The sequence below is a fragment of the Balaenoptera physalus genome, assembly GCF_965194825.1.
Source record: "Balaenoptera physalus genome assembly, chromosome: 10".
Taxonomy (NCBI): domain Eukaryota; kingdom Metazoa; phylum Chordata; class Mammalia; order Artiodactyla; family Balaenopteridae; genus Balaenoptera; species Balaenoptera physalus.
In genome coordinates, this window is record NC_138889.1 from 13,469,904 (window position 1) to 13,493,849 (window position 23,946).

At 39.0% G+C, this 23,946-nt stretch overlaps 2 protein-coding genes across 6 annotated transcripts in view; both read right to left on the reverse strand.

Moving 5' to 3' along the window:
* The window catches only part of ARHGEF12 (Rho guanine nucleotide exchange factor 12), a 144,990-nt gene extending 128,697 nt beyond the window's left edge, over positions 1-16,293 (reverse strand). For both annotated transcript variants that reach the window (XM_082410855.1, XM_082410854.1), the window contains exon 1: positions 16,168-16,293. In XM_082410855.1, coding sequence (XP_082266981.1) covers positions 16,168-16,199 — 32 coding nt within the window. In that variant the 5' untranslated portion in view covers positions 16,200-16,293. The remainder of the gene's footprint in view (positions 1-16,167) is intronic.
* TLCD5 (TLC domain containing 5) overlaps positions 1-23,946 on the reverse strand; it is a 51,305-nt gene that overhangs the window by 21,594 nt on the left and 5,765 nt on the right. For 2 of the 4 annotated variants that reach the window (XR_014250339.1, XR_014250340.1), the window contains exon 2: positions 16,168-23,110. Coding sequence is in view for 2 of the 4 variants with exons in the window: in XM_082410937.1 (XP_082267063.1) it covers positions 22,572-23,110 (539 nt within the window). In the remaining 2 variants the exon portion in view is untranslated. Of the gene's footprint in view, positions 1-16,167; positions 23,111-23,946 lie in introns of those variants that run through there. The other 2 variants (XM_082410937.1, XM_082410936.1) reach the window with 1 other exon arrangement.

Here is a 23,946-nt window from a genome sequence, read left to right on the forward strand (position 1 = left end):
ACTTTGATACTTCATTCTTTTTCATTATTGAAAAATGTTTCCTTATTGGTATCTCTGCCCCTAAAACTTCTCAAGACTAATCAAGTCTTCACACTGCCGCCCAAATGATCTTTCTATAACATAACAATGATCGTATTACCCCTCTGATTAAAGACCTTCAGTGGTTTCCCACAATCCAGAGGATAAAACCCGAACTCCTCAGAAGAGCATAAAAATAATATGATGCCTCCTATCACTGCAACTTTACCAAATGTTGTGACGGTAGTCAACCTCTATGCTCTTCTCACACTGAACTACATGCGTTCTTAGAAAAGGTGAGCTATTTCACCTCTGTGCCTTTGTTCATACTGCTGCTTTACCTGAAATGATCTTCTGTTCCTCACCTGTCTGATAACTACAACCCATCTTTAAGTATTCAATGGAAGTATTCATCTCTTGTTTCTAATCTGTCCAGAAAGTACTGATTCTTCTCGAGTCCCACTGCACCCTGTGCAGCTAGCTGCCTACATGTCTGTCTCCTTCTATTAGACTAGAAGCTCCTAAAAGGCAGAAAGAGTACCCAATTCAATGCTGATTCTATCTGGCAGTATAGCATAGTGTTAAGAGTGCAGGTTTGGAAGTCAGACAAACTTAAGGCTAAAATCCCAGTTTTGCCACTCACTAGGCATGCTACTTAAACTTTCTGAGTTTCTGTTTCTTCACCTGCAAAATGAAGATTATATAATAAAACGCATTACCTCACAGTGTCATTGTAAGGAATAACTAAACTATTATGTATAAGATGCTACAGTGAGTACTACATGATTTTTAATGAATAAATGTATTTTGGGTGAAGAGATTAATGAGTTACTACCTCCTAGGTGGGTAAAGAAAGGGTGAGATAGGTCAAAATAAAAGGTATCATCTTTGAAATCACTTTTGCTAAGCTACTCTAAAGAAAATTGGTAAGTAATACAGGAAGCCTCTTACGTATCTACCATGTGGTCAGAAAATGACAGGGAATGGCAAAAGGACTCAATTGGAAATAAATAAAAGGTTGAGGAAACTAAAAGGTTGAGGAAGAGGAGAGATTCTAGATGGGGTCAGATGGGAGAGATGAGAAGCCCAGCGATGATAATGAAGGCAAAGAATGCATACAGAAGGGAACGGGGGAGAAGGAGGAGTAGAAGGTAAGAAGTAGAAAAACACAAAAACTTGAAAGTAGAATCTCTCCAAGCAACAACAAGATCTAAGATGTAGTCATACAGATCCTAGGATAAATCACATGAAACTGCAAATATTGAACTATTTTTGACTAAAAAACCAGACTGGTCCATTTTTTAAATAATAAATTGGACTTTTTTTAAATAATAAAATTTGGGGGATTACATATTAATTCCATTAATTCCATTTTACATTCTACCTTTTGCCTTGAGTGCCTGAGACAATGTAGGGCTCCTAAGAAAATTATGGAAAACAAAAAATTACTTTCCTATTAAAGTGTCCTGGATGTTCTGTGGAACACAATTTAGAAATTGCTGCTGTAATTTACATTAAAAGATAAGAGACTAAATAAATAACCTTCTTTGGCTGAACCCTCTCGTTTGAATTTTATACTTTCTAGTTGTGTTTGGATTCTAACTTCACAGAAATCATAGTTACCCAAAATTATGTGCAGTAACAAATACAATGAACCAAGAGTCATAAGACCTGGATTTTAAACCTGGTCCCAAATATGTATTAGCTGGGAAATACTGGGCTAGTCAATGAATGTCTCTGAATCTAAGTTTTTTCTCATCTGTAAAACAGGAATAACATCTGTCTTGTGTTGTTGTATGTATTAAATATAATGCCTAAAAAGCACCTAGAATTATACTTAATAAATGAAAGCTTATTGTTACTAAATGAGTAAACAACTGTAAGAGTGTAGTAAATGAGAATGTAAATTATTCTAGTATCATACAGACAAAATATATGAAAGTGACAATGATTTGACTTGTTAGATGTGACAAGATTGAAGTGAATCATACTGTTTGTATGATAATAACCTGCTCATTTTTAAATATGGAAAATAAGCATGGGCAAATACTTCTATAATAAATAGATTATTTATGGGCTGTGAATTTGTCATCTACCTCCTCATTATTTTTTCCAATGTGACTTTTAACTTCATCAACCCACAAAGATAACAACATTCTCCAGACGAGTCATATCGATAACAAACTTTGCAAGCTGGATAAGCAAAGATTTCCTTATTGCTAACAGTGTGAGGAAGCAATGCTAGCTAAAATGAGATATGGTAAATATTTATGCAAAATTAACAGAACTTTACCCCACAGGGAGGCTGCAAGCATGGGAAAAAGCAGCTTCCCAGAACTCAGCATAGCGGATGTCTGTAGATCTCCCTAAGGGCTATAAAGTCTCCACATCCATAAGAATGCTTCAAAGGGCATTGCCTTTTTGCATGCAGCCTCTTTGTAAGTCTGAAACCTAGTAAAATTCTCAAATTAGAATTCTCTAGCCTTTCTCTACCTAGAAACAGTACTTATTAAATAATGATTTGGTTTGTGGGCTTCTTTCTTAAACCAACTATCTGCCTATCTCTGTTCTAGATTCTCTAGGGTTACAAAGCAAATGCAAGAAAACAATTCATAGCTAAAAAGAGTTAGGTTAAAAAACAATACACTGAAATATCTCTTAAGCAAGTTTTCCAATGTTATGGCATAAAGAGTGGCCAGACTAAAACGATTCATGCCACGGAATTGTCAGTAACAACAATAAAAAAATCATTTACAAAGAAGAAATGAAGATTAAAAGTAACAATGTATTATGGCACAGAAGATGCATCTAGAGCTAGAATAAAAGGGATAATATTTCTTTAAGTGGCAGAAAATATAAACTAAATGACAAAGAAGAGACGATCACTACTATAACAAGAAATCTTTAAAAAGAAAACATAGTCTCCATTACCACTTAACCAAACATAGATACTTGCTAAGAAAAAACTTAAACCCAATTTGCTTCTATCATTTGTTTCACAAAGGCCCAATCACTTACTATTAAAATCATTCATCTGCTGCCTTCTCTTACTCTTACGTACTCAATATAACAATTTTTTGAGTCACTTCTGTTTTGTGTGCCTATAATAAATAAATAAATAAATAAAACTTGTATTAGATGGGCCTTAAACTTCTTTTATTTATTTATTTATTTGACTGCGTTGGGTCTTCGTTGCTGCGCGCGGGCTCTCTCGAGTTGCGGCGAGCGAGGGCTACTCTTCGTTGCGGTATGCGGGCTTTCTCATTGCAGTGGCTTCTCTTGTTGCGGAGCCCGGGCTCTAGGTGCGTGAGCTTCAGTAGCTGTGGTGCACGGACTCAGCAGTTGTGGCTCATGGGCTCTAGAGCACAGGCTCAGTAGTTGTGGCACACGGGCTTAGCTGCTCCGCGGCATGTGGGATCTTCCCGGACCAGGGCTTGAACCCGTGTCCCCTTCATTGGCAGGTGGATTCTTAACCATTGCGCCACCAGGAAAGTCCCTTCAACTTCTTAAAAGAACTTTGGAATAGTTATAATGGAAAATGATTTACAAGCAACACATATTCGGCTTCAAAAAAGTCCAATGTTTACAGATGTATGTATATAGTTTCAAAAAATGAGTAAGAAACCGAAATACAATGTAGCCATTTTTTAGAGGAAATGAGACAAAATCCCTCTGGAAAAGGGAATAAATAAATAGGTGATTAAGAGTAAAAAGAATAAAACATAGTTTAGAAATTATAATGTAAAGACAACACTTTAATGGTTTTGTTGAAGACAAAATCCACTTTCTGGGTTTCATCCAGCTGATTCAAAAGATCCACTGACTGATCCAGCTGAGCCAATCATAGTATAAGCAAACCTGAGACCAGTAGGCCAGAAGAAAGTGGGCACTGGAATCATAATCCCAATTCTTCTGTTTAGAAACAATGTGACCGCAATTCTGTTTAGAAACTATGTGACCTTGAGCAAGGTAGTGAAGGTCTCAGAACATCATTTTTCTCTGTTTTAAAATAGGAACAACAATATTTAACTTACATAGCTGAGAAAAATTTAAAAAGACTATGCACAGAGAGTACCTAGGACAGTGTTCAGCATTTAGTATGTACTCAGTAAATATAAAATCCTTTATCACATCCCAAATTTCCTTATAAAACTAAATTTCATCTCATTTTAAATGTTCATTTTTCACCTAGTTTCACCTTGCCACCTTTCTAATGTGTAAACTATTAGAGCAACAAGTCATCATGACTTAAGCAGTCTTCCTAATAATCAAACTACTGTAGCTTCCAGAATCTTCCACTGATCAACTCATCACCATATTTATCACTGGATGACAAAGTATAGGCTTAATGGGTTGCTACTACCTTCAAAGAGGTAGCTAATGAGTAGAGAGGTTCTCCTTCAAGTAGTGACTAAAGCAATGCCTAATCAATAAAATGTGACTTCTTCTATGCAAAAGCAATGGACATCTAAAAGCTTCTTAAATTTCAACCTACTCCATGCCCTTTTCATCTTAGTTTAGATAACTCACCAAAATCCAATTAAATTGAAAAATAGAAATGAAACATAAAAAGATAGTATATGATAAAAAGTAACATTAATTTTTTTTATTTAAAAAATAAGATAAATTTAACTATTAATTATGATTTCATACCACTACTTCCCCAAAATACACATGACTTCTCACCTTAACCTTCAACACTAATCAATGAATATCACTCTTACAGGTAAATTTCTTAACTCTTAAATGTAAATCAGCAGGTAACAAGAACACAAAGTAACTTCGCCAACACAGTGACCTACACAGAGTAGCCATTCAATATTTAACTGAACAAATGAATAAACAAATGAACTGATGTTGTCAAGACAGAACTGGACAAATTCTGAGTGATCAAAAGCAGATTTAAAAGCTGATTGTCCTAATAAGACCCTGCTGTATAAAAAAATAAATAAAATAAAATTCAAAAACAAACAAACAAAAAAAGGTTGACTGTCAATCCTAAAAAGTCTTACTGATTCTGTAACTAGAGATGTTATTGTTTCACAGTCTGAGTTGAAATAACTGCCTCTTTAGTCTATTCCTCACTTCCAAATGCACCTTAATTCTAAGAACAGCCTATAATTTGAAATATAAAAGAAAGGGAATATTATCACAGCAAGCAAGGAAAAAACACTGTCACAGCAGTAGCAGCAGCAAATACATATGAATTAAAAAATCATTTTAAATGCATAGATCAAAGTTGTAGGAAACCTAACTAATTTCTGAAGTTTAAACAATAAGAGCTATTATAACTTACTGACCTCTTTAATGTACTTAAATACATTCTCGTTTAATCTTCATGACGACGCTAAAGGTAAGTGATATTATTCCAATTTTTACAGATGAGAAAACTAAACTGTTGTTCAGAGACGTAAATTTGCCTAAGGTCTTCCAGCTTGTAAGCAGAACAAGTCTGATGCACCAAAACCCAGGCTCTTTTCTCTACATCATCCTCATTCATTTCCCTTTTACTACTCCTCTCTTACAAAGGCTAAAAAATTAAAATTTATATATATATATATATATATATATATATATATATATATATATAAAATTAAAAGCTAAAATATCTTTTCCTTTAAAAGCTACTTTTAATCTCTAACAAAGAGAAAATCTCAAAAAGAATTCTGCCAGGGAAGTCAAAATTAATATAATTACTAATATTTATCAATAGATATATTTTACTTAATTCTTTTTTTGGAAACAAATTATACCTTGTAGCCTGTTATGCAATAATTGCATGGTAAGAACCTTCTCTCTCTCTTTTTTTTTTTTTTACTATTCACATCCATTTACTAACACATCCAATTTACTTTTAAACACTGTCTCAAGAATTCTGATCATGTAGGGCTTCTGGATAAATACACAAGAAACACAAGTAAACACAAATACATAAGTTACAAGAAACCACAAACCATTCCCCAAATTACGCAATTAACAAATGCAACTAAAATGCAACCAAAGTGCAAGTATATTATTCTGACAAAGGTACTAACAAACTATTATCTCAAAATGAATGTTTTTCAATCATGATACAACAGAAAAATAATATGAACAAAAGGCAAGTCAAAGAGTTATTCTCCATGGGAAAAAACTGCTTATTATTATTTTTATTAAAAATAGACTGTATTGCCCCAAAGCCAGAATCAATCCAATGCCAAGAAAAAATCAAATTTAAATAAAATTTTATGTACAAGTCCATGATAGCCAATTTTGTACTTCAGTCGCTACATGGATTCTGAAATGAGATTAACAATACAACTTAATTAAAGAAAACTAAAACTACTTGGATACCTATAAAGACCACTTTAATCTAAGTATTTCTATGCACAGTGAAAGAAGCCAGTTAAGAAAACATAATTAGATAACACTATACTAAAATAAACTATTTTCATCATGTTATATACAATAATTTATTTATTCACTAGCTTGCATAAATCCTCTTTGATCAACTTATTGTCACCTGCCAATCTACAAACTGAAGAAGGGATTGTATCTGTTTAATTTGATTCCCACTGTTACATAACACCTCCTCCCCAAAGAATGTCCTGTGAAACTTATGATTCTAAATCCATAATATAATGTCTATTACTCCCATAACCATAGAAATGATAAGTAAACTTACTGTATTACATTATATGCTAGTAAAATCTATGAAGTCTTGAGTCAAAATGGAGGCTTTAAAAAGGCCCTCAGATGAACTAACCTAAGCAGTTGAAAGTGACTAATTATTTCTAAACTAAAATTAGACAGACTCACTTCCATACTTTTATATCATCTTAGGGATCTCCTTAAAGATTTGATAGAGCCTTTCTCTGCACAGCAAACAGCAGAGGTGAATACAGAATTTTGATAAATGATTCTGATGTTCTTCTCCAGAGTAAATAGCATCACTGACTGGGAACTCCCAGAAGACTTAGAGCCATTAAGGGCTGGGATGCCTTTCAATTGGCGTCATTCCAACAGAGGCTCAGTGAGAAATGGAACCTCCTGCAAATCAAATCTGTTGCAATGTTATTTTTTCCCAGAGGTTAATTACCTGCTTATGCTACACACACACACACACACACACACACACACACTAAAGTAGAGAAAAGGAGGAATTGTTAAAATAGATGACATCCTGCTGTAAGCCTCCTCCAGAAATACTCAAAATGAAATCAAAACAACTTCCTGGCTGTCAAATACTAGACACACTTCATGAACATCCTTTCCTACTTGACACCTGTCAGTACACAGTACCATTACCTCCAACTAAATAGTAAGAATTTACTAAAAGAAGTTACACTTTCAGATTTTATCTTTCAGAGATACTCAGTGGAATATTTATGGGTGAAATTATGATATCCAGCAACTGCTTCAAAATAATCCAGTGGAGAAGCAGGGAAAGGAAACAGATGAACCAAGATTGTCCATACACCGAAAGTTATTGATGCTAATGATGAGAACATGGAGGTTTATCATACTATTCTCTGTACTTTTGTACATGTTTAAAATATTCCATAAAAAAAAAAACTTTCACATTTAACAAGCATTTATTGATCACCTCCGGTGGTAGGCTATATTATTGCTCCTAATTATTCACTCTCCCGTTTCCTTCCTTAAGAGGATTATACACCCATTATCATTTGACTTGCAATGCCACCTGTGGGAGGAGTATACATCCATGGCCCACTGACAATGAGCGTGACCATATGACTGCTTTGGCCAAGGACATGTGAGTGATGTGATGTACACCTTGACTGAGTAGAAGTTTTAAAAGCCATTGTATGTTTGCATGAGCAGTTTTCCTGCTCTTTCCCTCTGCCACAGTAATGGCATATTGGGTTCCAAAAATGTTTCAACCAATCCACAGCTGACAAGATGCAATGTAAGCAAGAAGTAAAACAGTAAGCCACGGATATTTGAAGGTGTTGCTATGGTAGCACAACCTAGCAAAAGCTGATAGATACACCTACTACAGGCTAGGTACCAAGAATATTAAAATATTATAAGAATGTTTAGGAAAGTAGACACACAAAAAAATGAATTATAGTTATCTTTGAGGGGAGAGTCTGAGAACCAGAGGTGTATATGAATAGGGCTAAGATCAGAGGGAGACTTTATATAGTATTATATCATATTATCTATCACTTGAATTTTCATGCGTGTGTACGTGTGTGTGTGTGTGACCTGAATAACGTCATCTGGATAGCTGGATAATTTGGGCAATTTTTTTTTTCTTCCTTATGCTTTTTAGCATTAAAAGTGAATAAAAATATAATAAAGCAGATAGTAACTGATTAAAAATGAATAAGAACTATCCTCCTACCCTTAAGGAACTCGAAAATTAGTTGCAATTTAGCTTTAAAGAAAACTTCTTCCCATAAAACATTCATTGTTAATTATTTAAAGTGGCAAAGGCTAACTGCGAAAACAACATTTTTAAAAATTAGGAGTATAACACATGCAATTCTATCAGTTTGCTCATCCCAAGGTTTCAGCAAAGCAAACATAGGGTCTTGTATATGGGTGGTGCAGCTACCGATCTCAGAGGAAATTCTCTCAATTACATTATTTTAGTATGCCAATTAAGCTGGTGAAGAAGCTCACTCTAGGTGTTAAGTTTTGTGAATAAGCCTTAACCATACACAAGCCTTAACTAGAGACAAGGTATCTACTCCACTAAGTTAACCCATGTAGGGTAAAATTATTTTAAAAAGCATTAGAAGGAAAAAGAAAAGGAAAAAATTCTAACCATCTTGTGGTGATTAAACAACACTTGAATGGTTACAGAAGTCTCAAGGCCAATAAACTAATGCTTTACTACATGACTATGTTTTTACTTAAATTTGAGCAATAACCTGCAAATATGATTAGGGACATGTCCGCACTTTTCATCTTAGGATCTCAAAGCACTTTACAAACATTAATTTAACCCTCGTATCGCCTGAGAGTTAAGTATTATACAGCATTATAACCATCTATCCTGCCACTACAAAATATTTAAATACCCCTTCAGCAGTACTTGCCCTGAGGAGGTCTTGCCCAAACAGCCAAAAAGACAGGAAATAAGCTGACAATGCATGTGCCACCAACAATCTCTGAAAAGATCAGACCTTTACCCACAAGAACCACTTCCCCTGAGTAAACCACAGAGACTGTACAGGACAACCACAACAGATCAGCTTGTGTCTGGAACACAGGCAGAGTTTTCCATCTAAAATCTATGGAAAGATATGTCTAAGCACCTTCACAAGGTATCATATGCATTTAAGTACATAAGTGTATTTGGGGGACTTGTTACTCTTCTGGACAAGACATAGCCACCTTCTGCCTTGTATGGTCAATTTCACATATAATTTATTCAGACGCTGAGGAAGTCTCCAGTTTTTCAACAACAGAATAATCTACATTTTCTGAATCCACAGAAGACCTGCAAAATCCTCCTTAAGCTCGAGTGTGTGAACCTAAGATCAGCATTTAAATGTAATATTTAACCAAAACTGTAGTCTCAGAGCAATATCTTTAAATGCCTACAATAGGCATCAAAAGACAAAGCAGTGTGACAAGTGGCTAAGAGTAAACATTAACTACACCAGGTTTTCTTACATATTTCCAATTTCTTCATGAACTGTTACTCACAGTCCCACGACAAGAAATCTACTTTTTCACTGCCATTAGACCTGCTTCTCTCTCAACACTGGGAAGCCACCCAGGCCTATCATGTGACTGTGATCTCAAAAACCAGGATTCAGCACTTGAATTAGTAAGAGATCCTGTTTTGGTATGAATCTAAACTGTCAGCTGCATTGGTGCGTGTTAATTTAGTACGGAAAATTTAGTATATTTCTCCTTTTACTGAAAGTCAGTAATGCATTCTTATGCAATTTAGGCAAGGCCTCTGACCTTTGGCACCATCATGTATTACCTCTGCAAAATCAAAAAGCTGAAAATTATTCTTGGTACTAGCTTCGTAGGTTTGTCTTGGGAGTTAGAAACTCTCTTATAAACTTCTTTCTTATATGGCTATCTTGGTACTCTAGATATCCTAAGTAGAGAAAGTAAAATGCCCTAAATCTGGCCTGTTTCCAAAATTCTAAAGTTTGAGGAAACAAAATCACTAGCAAAACACAAAAGAACAAAGACATCTATTTAAATAATTTTAAACTAAGTATCAACGATAAAGGTCTACTAATACAACATACAAAAGCTCTATAATCTTATATATGTATATATCTTATAATAATTTAAGTACCCACTTTTTCCTTCTGTTACTTATCATTAATAACAATTCTTGTAAATACAGTAAGAAAGTAAAACATTATTTCAACATTAATAACAGTATATCTTACTCGAAAAATACTGCTAAGCATTTGAAGTCTATTTCTTTTCACCAATATGTGGAAATAACTCGAAAAAATAAAGTAAAACAACACACGTACAAACAATGGAAAAAATGACACACAATTTAAGATAAGACTGAAAAACCACCACAAAAAAAAAAAAAAAGGAATAACAATTTACAGATGTATCTCACCATATGGTAACAGATATTTTACTTTAAAGCTACAATCACATCTCTTCACTTACTTCTAAGTTCAGAGATGTTTCATCTTCATTTCTGATGAATTTTCAACCAAGGATGGCTTATTATTTGCTACACTTTTGACACATAATTGATAACACTGGTTACACTAGGGGCACTCATATTGGAAAGAATCACTTCGTAAACAAGGCTTTTATAACATGAGTAATTGCTTAATTAGTCGATTTGCTAATTATGCTGTTTGTATAAACCTGTTTGGTTTTTTTTTTGATGGTGACATCTCCCGCATCCATTCTAAAAACTATCTAAAATAAAACTGAGTTAAAATGATCTTGAGAATCTCTTTACTCATAATTTTGGGCTATGCCTGGAGAAAACTGAAGACCCCTGTATTACAGTAAAACTAAACTGGAACTTGCTGTTCTAGCATATGGGTAAACATAAAATATAGAATATCATACTTTGTAGTAGGACAGCGCCGAAAGAAAAAAATCATTTTGCGCTAGAAGAGCAGTTGGAGAAAAGTTAACAGAATATTAAGAGGAACAGGTTGATTTTCGGACACGAATCAACAGAACATACAACTTGGCTAAGCTAAGAATAAGGGTGGGGGAAGGAAAGGGTGGTGGATAACTGTCTGAACCATTCACAGTCACATAAACATAAAATGGGAGGAGATCATTATTTAGCCTGGTACAGCAAGTATATACAAGTAACAGGACAACTTAAAAGAAAAGTCTGTGCTAAAGATTAGGAAAAACTTCCTGACTACAAGATCTATCAGATTGTTGTTCAGTCTCCTGAGGAAGTGACGAGAGCTTTATCCTCTAGAGATACTTAAAATTAGAATGGATAAGGTACTAGAAAGCATCCTGTAAGAGAAAAATCCAACTCTGATTTAGTCAGCTTGGAAAGTTACAAGAGAAGTAGGACAGAAAAAATACACATAGAAAGACAATAATTTAAAATGAAAAGTGGGGGACTTGAGAGCCAGAAAATCTAGGTCATATCTTGGGTCTATCCTTTCCAGTTTTATAATCTTGACCTAAATGCTATGAGTTGCCTAAAGTGTAAGCGATGATCTGCCTCACGCTGAGTTGAAGAACTACACTACTACTGGATATCATTACATACATCAGGGTATTTCACACAAAAGAAAACAAAATATTTATAATTTTGCTGGTTTTAAAACTTCAGTTCAAATACCACTATTTTGAAGACCCTTAATTATTAAAAGGAAAAGGAGCATGTCTTCAAATTAAGCTTTAAAACATCATCCAAACCAAGTTTTAATGGTTGAGACTTAATGAAGTTAAGCTCCCTGTTTGTGAAAATGTGGCATGGTCAATTTCTAGGAGATAAGCAATTATATGATAAGAAACATTTCTAGTAACTTTGTTAGACAACCATGATGTAAAAGCGCTTCTCCAATTACCTCTGGAAAACCATTAATATATTCTGCTGCTTCTATAACCCATATCAGTTTGGTAGGCAATTCATACCCACTTCTAGACAGCTTTCAGAAGAGACAATCACATTTTGTTTACTCAAAGATTTTCCAACTGTTTTCCCTAGAATCACATTGCTCCACAGAAAAATATGTAAAATCCACCATTTATGGGTTTCATCAATGTATGCCTCAAATATCATTTCCTAAATTGAAATTTTAAAAAAATCGTACATGTTAACTCAATGTTATGTGCTACATTTTAACAACTGGAAGCCACTAATGTGTTAAGTGGTATTACCAGGTTAACATACTTTTGTAATGATTCAAATAAAGCTTCTCTTGTCATCTCACTGAATACATATGAACATCTTATAAATGTGCCATTTATCTGTAAGACTATAGCTCTGAACTTTTAAAAAAATTTACTTCGGACTGTACATGTTGACTCATGTAAAAGTGTACAAGTGAATGTACTACTGCATACCTGTATGAATCAGGATTTAAAACCGAACAACTAGGAGAAAAGACAACATAAAATTGAATACAAAGCTAGCACTGTGATCCAGGTCCCCACTTTCAATTTGGTATTTACCAAATGACTGATTTTATAAGTGAATGTGACAAATAATCTCACCTTGCAGATGACTCAAGCAGCCTTGAAAATAGCACACATACAGAATTTTTTTGTTTTGTTTTTTAACCAAAAGCATTCTTATATGGCAGTGTTGGCAGAAAACGTATCATGAATGAAAACGTTAATTACTGGGTAAATGCATATGAAGCCACAGGTTTCCAGACTCATTTTAAAAACTTGCTTCAAAAAAAACCAAAAAACACAAAGAACAAAAAATTTGCTTCAGTTAAACAAGCTTAAAGCTGACCTTACAGTGCTAAAAAAAAAAAAAAAAAAAGCCAATATATTTAAAACCTTTGTTTATAAATCAAAAACAACAAAATCCACAAGTCCTAGACAAGACATAAGTTCATTTACTTCAACAAAGACCTTTATAACAAAATCCCACCTGTATTGTCCCTGAAAACTCATTGTTCTAGAAGATAGCCTGAAATAATTTACTCAGTCCGTTGAAAAAGCATTCTCTCCTCATATCCCTCAGAAGAAATTCCAATTGCCACAGGACCCCTAAACTCTCAGGGAAACACAAGCATCTAGGAGGATTAGAAACAATTAGGATGTATTTTAGGACTGAATGCAGCAATCAGTGTAAACTGAACAGCAGCAATCAGATATTTCTACCACTTTTGAAGTGCTGGTTCTAAAAATTGAAAAATATAGTCTCCAGGTCTCAAAGAAGTTACAAAGCAAGACACTGGATGGTATTCAAAAGCTGCTTAGATTTTTTTTTTTTTAAACAGTTCAGATACACTACATAAAAACAGTAGCTACCATGAACACATAGTTTGAGTTTTAAATTGATAACTACGCCTTTAAAAGGGAGGCTGGAGAGCCTGAAGAGTAGAGGATAAAGAGGAAAAAAATGGGAGTAAACAAATGTGTTAATTTAACTGCAAAATAATAACAGGATATAACAGAGTTCTGAGTATCCAAAGTGACCAATCAGAGCCTAAACATAGCTGAATTCCATCCCAGCCCCAGCACGTCCCTAACACAAGAATAAAACCCTTCTTATCTTGTTCAGCCATGTGTCGCCTGCCACAAACTGCAAAACAGAACAACGCCCAAAACCAGCTAGTCTGATTTCAACTGAGGACAGACAGACTCTGTAGTCAGAAGCACCACAATGAAAGAACTCTGACACAGCTGGCCTGGTGGGTCAGCACACTCTACAAAACAAAGCCACACCACATACAGTACTTCAAACTTGAAAGGACCTTTAAAAAGGCACTGTTAATTTGCCAATAGCTCTAGAATCAGCAAAATATACCTACAGGGCACTGGAGTCAGACAGTGAGCAAAGAGGATGAGGTAGGTAAGGCTGAGAAGAAGCTAGGAACTATTCTATACCCATAACTTTATTAAGGCATCCTGGCACAGAAATAACACTAAACCAGTACTTCCAGATTTCACCCCAACCTATGTTCAAATCAGGGACAACTACTCTCCTAAGAGCCAATGGACGCTTGATATTTACAGAATAAGATATGTTTAAAGAAAAAGCAATGGTCACATAAGAATAAATCTTGTGTGTGTGTGTGTGGTGGGGGGGAACTAGTAGTAAATTCCAAAGAAACACAAATCTATACTGTCTCAGCAATGCACATTAAATTAGGTGGCTTTTAAAGTCTTTCTTCTTTTAAAGAATATGTGAAATCAGGCAGCACCTGAACTCATCGCAGAATATTAATACCCAAACCAATTTGCAGATTCATCTTATACTTAGAATATTCATCTCGTAATCCTTTGTGCCTAGCACAGTGCCTGACAAAAAACAGGCATTAATTAATTTCCTGCTTATTGTACATTTTTATCTCATCTAAGTTATAAAAAGAATACAAATCCCAAGATTTTATTTCCAAGATAATGGAAAGAAGAAGAAAATCTCTGAGAAGCAAAGAAGAAACGTCATTACCTGGGGCCTTTTAGGTGATTTTCATGCGGAATGAGCTAGTGACCCTAGGTTCTGTTTCTACAAAATTAAACACCCCTACTATTGCAATGAAAACTACCAACACCACATTAGTTCCTAATAAGACTTGTCTGCAGGGTCAACAGAGAAGGCAAGAATTGAATGAACAAGGAAAACAATTACCCACACACCCATGAAAGTGATTTCTCAGAGGCAAAAAACACCCTGAAAGGAAAAGGAATGGGAATAACTAGAAGAAATCAAGATAAGCATTGTTGCTACTCGTGTTAAATGTACTCTCAGAGAAGCTGAAAATTAAACACAGTAAAAAAATACACAAAGAATAAATAGTTTAAATATTTAATGGAATCTTTTAGGTGAACATTCACGTGATACTGAAAAGCATCAACAGGAACAGGAAATTCTGTTTCTGGAGTAGCTGTTATGGTATGACAATGGAATTTGGCCCTTTTAAAATCAACAAATGAGTCTTACAATTGGGTGAAACTCTCTTATTAGGAAACTCAACTACTTTCTGCTGGAGTACTATTGTTGTACTTCTCATCAAAGTGCTTTCTTTGGCCCCTTACTTCGGTTATTTGATCTTTTTTTTTTTTTTAAATGATGTAATTTGAAGGTTGACAAAAAAAAAAAAGCTGACTGAAACTTGGGACCTGGATACAATGTCATAATTAAACTGAGAAATAAAATGTAGTAAAGGAATACGTTTTTATCACTTAACTTAATATTCCAAAGAATAACTCTTAAGAGTAAGGGAACTCCACTGAAACCACAAATGGTTTAGCTCAATTCACCAACCACCACCAAGCAACACAGTTAAGTACTATAAAGGACTCACCCAACTCAACAAATCCACCTGCCAGCTTCTACTACATAATTCGCTTAGGCTTTACACCCCTTAAATGCAAATGTTTCTGGAATATGAAATCCTAAAAATGCCATAATTAAGATCAAGCCCCATGATGTTCCCGCGCCCTTTTTCAGTTCCTCGATACTGTTCCCACCAGGAACCTGTGATTTACTAGTACTTCCAACATTCTGGAAAACTATTAGATAATAAACACTGTGCAAGTCAATGCTTCAAGGACATCAAATTCATAAATCATGCGGCAGTCTCAGAGTGAAGTTCACAAACAGAAAGTCCTAAAATGCAACAGGCTCTAGAGAACTACAGGACAGGAGTAAAACTGATGATGCACCAATACCCCAGCCGACATCGGGCACTGACCTTCACCCAAAATGACCTTCCTCTCTCTGGTTCCAAGATCAGTACAGAATCCTAATGCACACGAAGGGCAGAAAAACACAATCGTGGCTTTACCTACCCCTCCTCCGAGAATCTGGAGGAAAGTTTCTCTCCAGAAAAAACAAAACAAAACTACGTTTCCAAATTCAATCAACCGGGTAACTTGGCAGCAACCCCAGACTAATTGCAGAGCTCGGAAATAACCCTCTGTCCGCTGCCTGTCAACTTCACTCGGCAAAGGCAATCAGCAATCACTGACCCTCCTGCTAGGTCGGGCCCCATCCAGGGAGGCTAAGCGCAGGGGGAGCTTCATACCAACCTGTCGGTGATAGTAGACTGTGTGCCACTCATTGGGGCCCTTGGCGAGAGGTCCTCCTTTTATCCAACTTGCATTTTACAGTAACACCTCCACCCCACCCCCAGCGCTCCAGGATCAGGCCCGACTCCGTAGGGGACACAAGAGTCCAACTCAAAACTCCATTCAGTCATCTAGAACGTCCGACTGGAAGTGGTCAAGGAAAGGGGATGTGAGTGGGAGCGAGGCAAGTTATCTCCCAAATCAAGCCGAGCAAGTCCGCCAGCAGGCGAGTTCTAGAGCTAGGGAGCGATCCTCCTCGGCAAGGCACCGGAGAAAACTTTGTCACGGAGGGAAGAAGCGAGCCTCGGGGAAGGCGGCCCGGGAGTCCCTCCGAGGCCGGGGTGGGATCGGCTCGGGGCTGGATGTCGGCTCCTCCTCGCGGCCTTGGGGGCCTGAAAGTCCCCGCGCCGGGCCGGGCCCGATGGGCTCCGCTGTCTATCTGGGGCTGCCGGCCGCTCTTGGCCGCAGCCTCGGCCGCGTCTCGGGCCGCCCCGCGCCAGGCGCGCGCGGCTCCATGGCCCCGGACCGGGGGACACCGCTCGTTCTCCTCGTCGCCCCCACCAGGCTCCGGAGGCCGGGACAAGTGCGCGTGCCGGGCAAGGGGAGGGGGGTCCGCAGCCGGAGGTGACAGGAACCTGGTCTCTCAGCTCCGCGGGCTGCTACCCATCCCTCGGAGGCCCGGGCTCTTCCGCGGTCTGCACAGGCGGCGGCGGCGGCGGCTCCTCCCCGACGCGCCGGTAGGCGGCGGTTCCCGCGAGGGGCGGGAGGTTCCCGTCCGACCCGGCCTCGAAGCACCAGCGCCGGAGGCCGGCGGCGACGGCGGCGACTCGGAGCGCAGGGTCGGCTCGCCGGGTCCTGGGGCCCTCGCGGGAGCGCGCGCGGCGGGGAGAGGAGGCCGCCGGCGGTGGGGGCCGCGCGACAATCGCAGGCGCGCGCACGGGTTCCGGTTCCGGTTCTGACTTCCCGGCCCCGGCCGCATCCAGCGCGAGCTCTCTCTTCCCCTCCCCCGTCGACTTTTTTGGCCTCCTCCCCTCTGACTTCGGGAAGCCGCCTCACCCGGGATCCCTCCGCGGCGCGCCGGGCCGCCCCCGCCGCCCGCGCGACCCGCGCTCGCTGTCCCGCGTACCGCCCTCCGCTCGCAGACCGCGGGTGTGCGCCGCCCCCGCGCGGACGCCTCCGCCGCAGTCTTGTTGGAGGGAGCGAAAAAGTAGTTCTGCGGGGCGGAGGGAGGTGGGTTCCGTCTGGCTCTGGGAGTTCCACCCGCCAACCCACCGTTGTCCCCAGGACCCCGGGAATGCCGGAGATCTGAACTTTGGGGCCTAGTTTGCACCAACTCGGCTTTCGCCTGAGACCGCCAAAGAGCACGCCCCCAATCCCGAGGAGTTGTGGATAACAGGCTTTTTGGAAATTACCCACCCCCTTGTCCTCGAAACTTGTATTCCTTAAGGGAGCATACTTGTTTTCCTTTTCCGATAACACGCACAGACTGCTTTTGACCGATGGAAGCGAACTCAGATCCGGGTGGCCGGACCCCACTCCTCTCTTGTGAAACAAACCCCAGCAAAGAGAGGTTTTGGCCTTGGCCGCTCACCTGGGGCACCTGCTGGCCACATCCCAGGGCAGGGGCCGCCGCGCACCAGTCTTGGCTGCACGCAGAGGGTTGGAGGATGGAGGTGTATAGGGCTGGGGAATTGGAGCCAGGATTTCTTCGTATAATGTTGCTTTTAGGTTGCTTCTGCCTTGGCAAAATGATATGTATTATTTGCCAAATTGAGCAAGCATGGTGCTTTCCACAGCGACTTAACAAGCTTGTTGTGGAAAGAAATGGGAGCAGAAAATAAAATATATTTATCCAGTAAATAGCATTACAGTTCTCTTTGAAGTGTTCCCAAATAATATTTTTTTCCTACTGGGTAGATAGATTTAGTATAACCGTCCAGTTTTATGATTGCATAATGCAGATTACAGCGATTCAAGTACCATGTATAATATATTTCTTCAATTCCGCCTGCAAACATCTGAAGTGGCTGTCTCTTTATCCAACTATTTTCAGACTTTTGAGTTCAAACCTGTATTGATGGGTAAGGGTCTTTAGCCTCTTTGTGGAAATCAAGTGGCAAAGCAAATCTAACAAACAGTGGACGGGGAGAGGGGAAACAATTACTTCTTAACAATGCTGTTTCTAAAAGTCAATCCGCAACAGTGCATAAAAGGATCATTATCCCTGAATAGATGCATGAGCTAAGGCTGACGTTAGAACGGGTAAAAAAAAGAAAAAGATAAACAGAGGCCAAAGATGACTCTTTATTGCTTGATTTTTTTTTTTTTTTTTTTTAAGTTCAGCGCACAGCCAGCTAATTTTGTAATGTTTATTTTGGGAAAGAATAGAAGCAGATTAGGGTTCCAAGCCACTTCTAATGATCAGACCAGGACACATTGCCACCTGCTGGTGTACCCTAGCATGATAATTCTATCCTGAAAACTCATAATTGCACATTTTCTATATGTAACTGGAAAGAGCTCCATCAATCTATAAAAAATGACCAAAATGCAAACCTTATCCCCAAACGTTTGTCTTTCTTAGACATACTAAATATCTTTTTGGCCCTATTCTAATAATTTTATAGTGTGGGTATCAAATTAATTGGACCCAATGACATCAAATCATGCATTTAAAAAATGAGTTCCCCTCTTCTCTTCAAGAATGCCTCACTACACGAGCTTCAGGAATAAAACAAACTGGGAAAGTTTCCTAATTCACCTTCTCTTCCTTGCATACAAAACCTCTTGGCAGGCTGCTTTCAAGATCTTTCCAAACTTAAACAGACCCAAAGTTCTAGCTGTGAGCAAAGAGGGCATTTGCTGTGGGAAAGCTTCAGAAGATGGTAAGCAAAGGATTTAATTAAGTCAGTGGTTATTCACTCCAGAGCTATTTTTTTTTAATGATGAAAATCTCTATATTCAGGCACAAAGCTCTAATGGTAAAAAATGTCCCTGAAAGCCTCTTTACAGCCGTTGATAGCTCTAGACTGTTTTAAGTCTGTGTATAGAATACCTTGAGAAGAGTCACACCAATTTAGGCAGAACACACGCCCCAGGGACATTAGTCCTTTACCTAGAAAAATGACATTGGTGACACCATCCACTGCGCATGCTCTTTGAGAACGTTTTCCACAGTGGGGGATAATTCTAAACTACATCCTCATGCCTTCATCCATTCTTTCAACCTGCTTATTGAGCACCTGCTATGTGTCTAACACTGTTCCAGGGATGGGAAGCAGAGCCTGAGGACAGCCGAAGGGCCTGTCTTTGTGGACCCAACTGGACATCATCATTCTCAAGGCAACTGCTCAAACAGGTGGCAAAATAAGAAAGAAATTAAGTTCTTCCTCCTTCTTTTGGCAAACTGTTTTCTGTATGTAGATTGTTGCCTCAAAAAGTAAGCAGTATTAGGAATGGTGGATAAGAACAGCTACGAAGTATTTTACCGATAAGTATAAATATGGGTCAACATTTCTACAGGCCAAAAGCCTTTTTTTTTAAGCTTCTGGCAGAACCAGAACAAAGACATCAAGCCAGACTCTGGGTTGATAAAAAGTTGTTTATTTTTATAAAATTTAGTACAAATCTCACTGAAATATAAATCCTTCTTGAGCAGTGTTAATGACTATTACATAGTAATCTAAATGCAAATGAGTACTTCATGTGTCCAACCATACCACATGTGAATTAGCCCTTCATGTACCTCTCATGTACTGACTCAGCATCTTAACTGCTGAGTCACCTTCATTTCACATTTTTCTCTCAGCGAGTTTCCTTCAGAGTTATCAGCTACAACAGCAAGAAAAGCTGAAATGAGGGATTCTCCTTCCCTTATCACTAGGTAGGTTTCAGGAAATTCAAGGAACCTAAGTACTTTCCCCTAAAAGAGCAAGGTCTGCAATCCCTTCACTTCTGAGGTGGAAGGAGAAAAGAATGGTACCAGATTAAGTCTATTCATTTGTCTGGTATGGGACGGCTTGCACTGTGCCAAAACTCAAGAGACGGCTTTTTCCTTTTCTTTTTTTTTTTTTTTTCTTTTGTGCCAAGCCACTCTTTTTTTTTTCTAACTAGGCTTTTGCTAAAATCAGCATTCCCCAGCATCCTACTTGGACCACAATTTTGTTGGAAAGAAGCTAACCAGCATTTCAGGGACACTGATCATAGAAAAAAAGAGATAGAGATGCTACTGTCAGATTATTCTCATGTCCAGCAAATCCCCTTAACCAGAAGACAGTCATTTTAAAAGACCCACGGTTAACATGCCTTTAAAGCCGCTTTTCCCAGAGCAATGATGACCTCATGCAGTTCCAACCACTTGGTCATGCCTGGACAATGACGTCCATCTTCAAGACCACTCATTAGGCTAGGATTACCATCAAATGTGCTGGTACTTCCTACTCACGTCCAACCCTGACTTCAACATCCCCATACCCTTGCTCATCAGCTGAGCTACTCGCTCACCACTGGTCTCAACAACACAATCAAATGAATAAATAAACAACAAACAAACAAATACATAAAACTTCCTTTTTTTCCCATAAAAGCTCTACATTAAAGACCTGCATTAATAAAACACCACCTAATGTCTCTGTGAAATTCACAATGGGGTATTTCCTTAATTGACAATGGGGTTTAAACTGAAGCAGAGTAAACAAGTGACCTGCCCAAATGATCTGGCAGGTGAGTAGCCAAATTAGTGCAAAGAACCGAAGAATTCTCGATTCCTAAGCCCTTCTACACTTACGTTCTTGCTTTTCCTAGCTGAGAGACTATTGATTAAGAAATATTTTTTCCTTCCAACACGGGCCTTGTCATAATATATTATCCAGAGAGAGTGGCACCTTTTCCAGAGAAAAAGTAGTTAACAGGATGAACAGGTAATGTATCTGAAATGGAAAAAAAAATAGCCTCATCACCCTGAGGCCAGGACATTTGGTCTTCGGTTCTGGTTTGCAGTATGTATAGCAGAGCTGAAACCTGAACTGGCATCTCAAGCCCAGTGGAATCCACATGGTAAATCCCTATGGAATTCAGTCACAGCCTCTCATGCCTAGGAGATTAATGCACAAAAGCCCTGAGAACTGGCAGAGTTTTCCTGGTAGGGCAGAACCCGTACAACAGGACCCGGTAAATCTGCCCACACCTCATTCATCTCTCATCCAAAGCTCTAGCTCTATGGTTTTTGTGCAGAAAAGAGTTAATATAGTAGGCCTGGAAAGGGCTGTTTGCAAGGTTGGCCCTTGGCTGACATCTGAAGACTTAGATTTCATTGGGAAGGTTCCCACATGAACTGATGAGACTGGCTCACTGGCTCTAAACTGTTTGTACAAACAATGTGGTTCATGGTGAAAACCTCCTTTCCTTCTGGGAGTCAGGAAAAGGCTGCCTACATGACCAGGCCCCCCCATTAAAACCTTGGGTACTTAGTCTCTAACAAGCTTCCTTCTAGACATTTCACACATATTGTGAATAAATCGTTGCTAGGGGAATTAAGCACATCCTGCGTGATTCCACTGGGAGAGGGCTCTGGAAGCTTGGGCCTGGTTTCCCCTGTACTCTGCTCCAGGTGCCTTTTCCCTTGGCTGATCTTTCGTTGTATCCTTTTGCTGTAATAAATCAAAGCTCTAAGTACAACTACGTGCTGAGTCCTGTGAGTCCTCTTAGCGAAGCACCAAGCCTGAGGGTGATCTTGGGACCCCCAAGTACAGGGAGTCCTTTATGGTATATACCAAGTGTATGGTATAGGGAGGCTCAGTAAGTAGCCCCCCACCACCGTCACGGTTTCACCCACATCCTTCTCTCATCCTTCTGTCCCCCCATTCAATTTCCTGATCCAATGCTCAGAATGCCAAAGGCATGTATCTTCCTGAAAGTTCCTCACTTTATAGTAAATGAGGTGCATTTCTTTAAGCTGCTACACAGAAAGTAGGAATAAATATTTGTTGAAGGAGTCACTTCTCAAAGGAGTAAGGAAGAAACAGCACTAATGCTTTTTGAGTTCCTTTCTAGGCTGTCTGATCATCAAGCCTCCCAGGGACAAAGGAGCCAGGGTCACCACAACTTAAAAGGAATGCAGTATGCTCACCTCACAGATCTGACTTACAACTACTGCTGGTAGTCTCACTTTCTACAACTACACAGCTGCAGAAGTTAGTGTTTTAATACTGGGATGTGTTCCGCTCCAAGACTGACCAAACGGATGGATAAATTTAGCCCTTTTTTGAAACCTAAGCTTGTCATAAGCAGGATTCTGTAACAGCCATATCTCCAACCTGGTTCCCGCGGCTGACTTAACCCAGTCCATTGTCTGGAGCAAGCCTTGGCTAGTGCGTCTTGAGATGTCCATTGTGTTTTAGCTGCCGCTCCTCACTCCGCCTGCTTCTCCAGGTGTGGTACTTCTTGCTGCTTTTCCTCCATGCAAAACGCCAGATGCTAAACATGAAACACCAAGACACAGCATACATCGCAACTCCCCCGACCTTCACAAACCACTTGGGCTTGGGTGAGACCATTTCACAGAAGAGGAGGTGAGCTCCTACACCAATCCTCACTCCAGTGAACAGAGCTGCAAAGAGGAAATCCACCACATCTCCAGTGAAACTATGGTAATGGCCTGTTTCACGAAGAAACCAGCGCATCTGTAGCAAGGGATTGGTAATCTCGCTTCCAAAGAGGACTGCATTGACCTCTGTGCCTGACTCTCCAAGCACCAGGGCCATGATGATGCCCAAGATACTCAGTGTGTGGTGAGCCAGCATCAGGGCCCCCTCAGACTGGAAGTAGATGCACCAGCCCAAGTCGAAGATGAAGTAGCCCAAGGTGAGACACAGAACGTGCACTTGGAGAGGTGTATTGGGTGAGCCTGAAATAAACCAAGACAGAAGCAAATTGAGTGGCTGGGAATTGTGCTACCTTACACAGAGATCCTGTGTTGCTCTTTCTCAAACTTTTCTGAATCACTGAAAACAAAAACAATTGCAGGCACATGCTTTTTAAAGGCAACCAAAAAAAAAAAAAAAAAAAAAACCAAAACACTAAAATCTAAAACTTTGGTCTTTATCAAACCAATGTTACAGGGCCCAGGAAATGCTGTTCTGATGCACCAGATCTCAAAGTGTGATTTAAGCACCAGCAATTATCTCAGCGTCCTCTCTGTGTAGCAGCATAAAATCCAGTTATTTTGTTCTTTCAATTAAAATCCTACACAGTCTCTTTCTTGTCTTCTTTTTCTTAACCAGCTAAAGCTCTGTTTCTAGACTCTTTTAGTTATCCTCTCCCACTAGCAGCAGATGCTAACTATTATATATAGAATGGACAAACAACAAGGTCCTACTGTATAGCACAGGGAACTATAGTCAATATCCTGTAATAAACCATAATGGAAAAGTTATTCTGTCCCAAATGTCAGATTAATTTCTTAGCTTGATGGGTTAGATTATTGGACATTGGTGGCCTTAACTCGTCTTGAAAGTGGACTCTGGAGAGAACCCCAAAAGTTAGTATGTTCCCATGTCCAAGAACATAGGGTGCAAGGACCTGGCATGTTTGAATCCATTAAGAGCCTTCATATAAAATATAAAGCTTAAGAGTTGCTTCCTATCAGTTTGACAGTTTGGGGGAAAATTCAGAAGCTCAATATGGGAATCTAAAGAAATTATAAAAAGAAAGAATCTAAGGAATTAAAAAAAATCATATTCT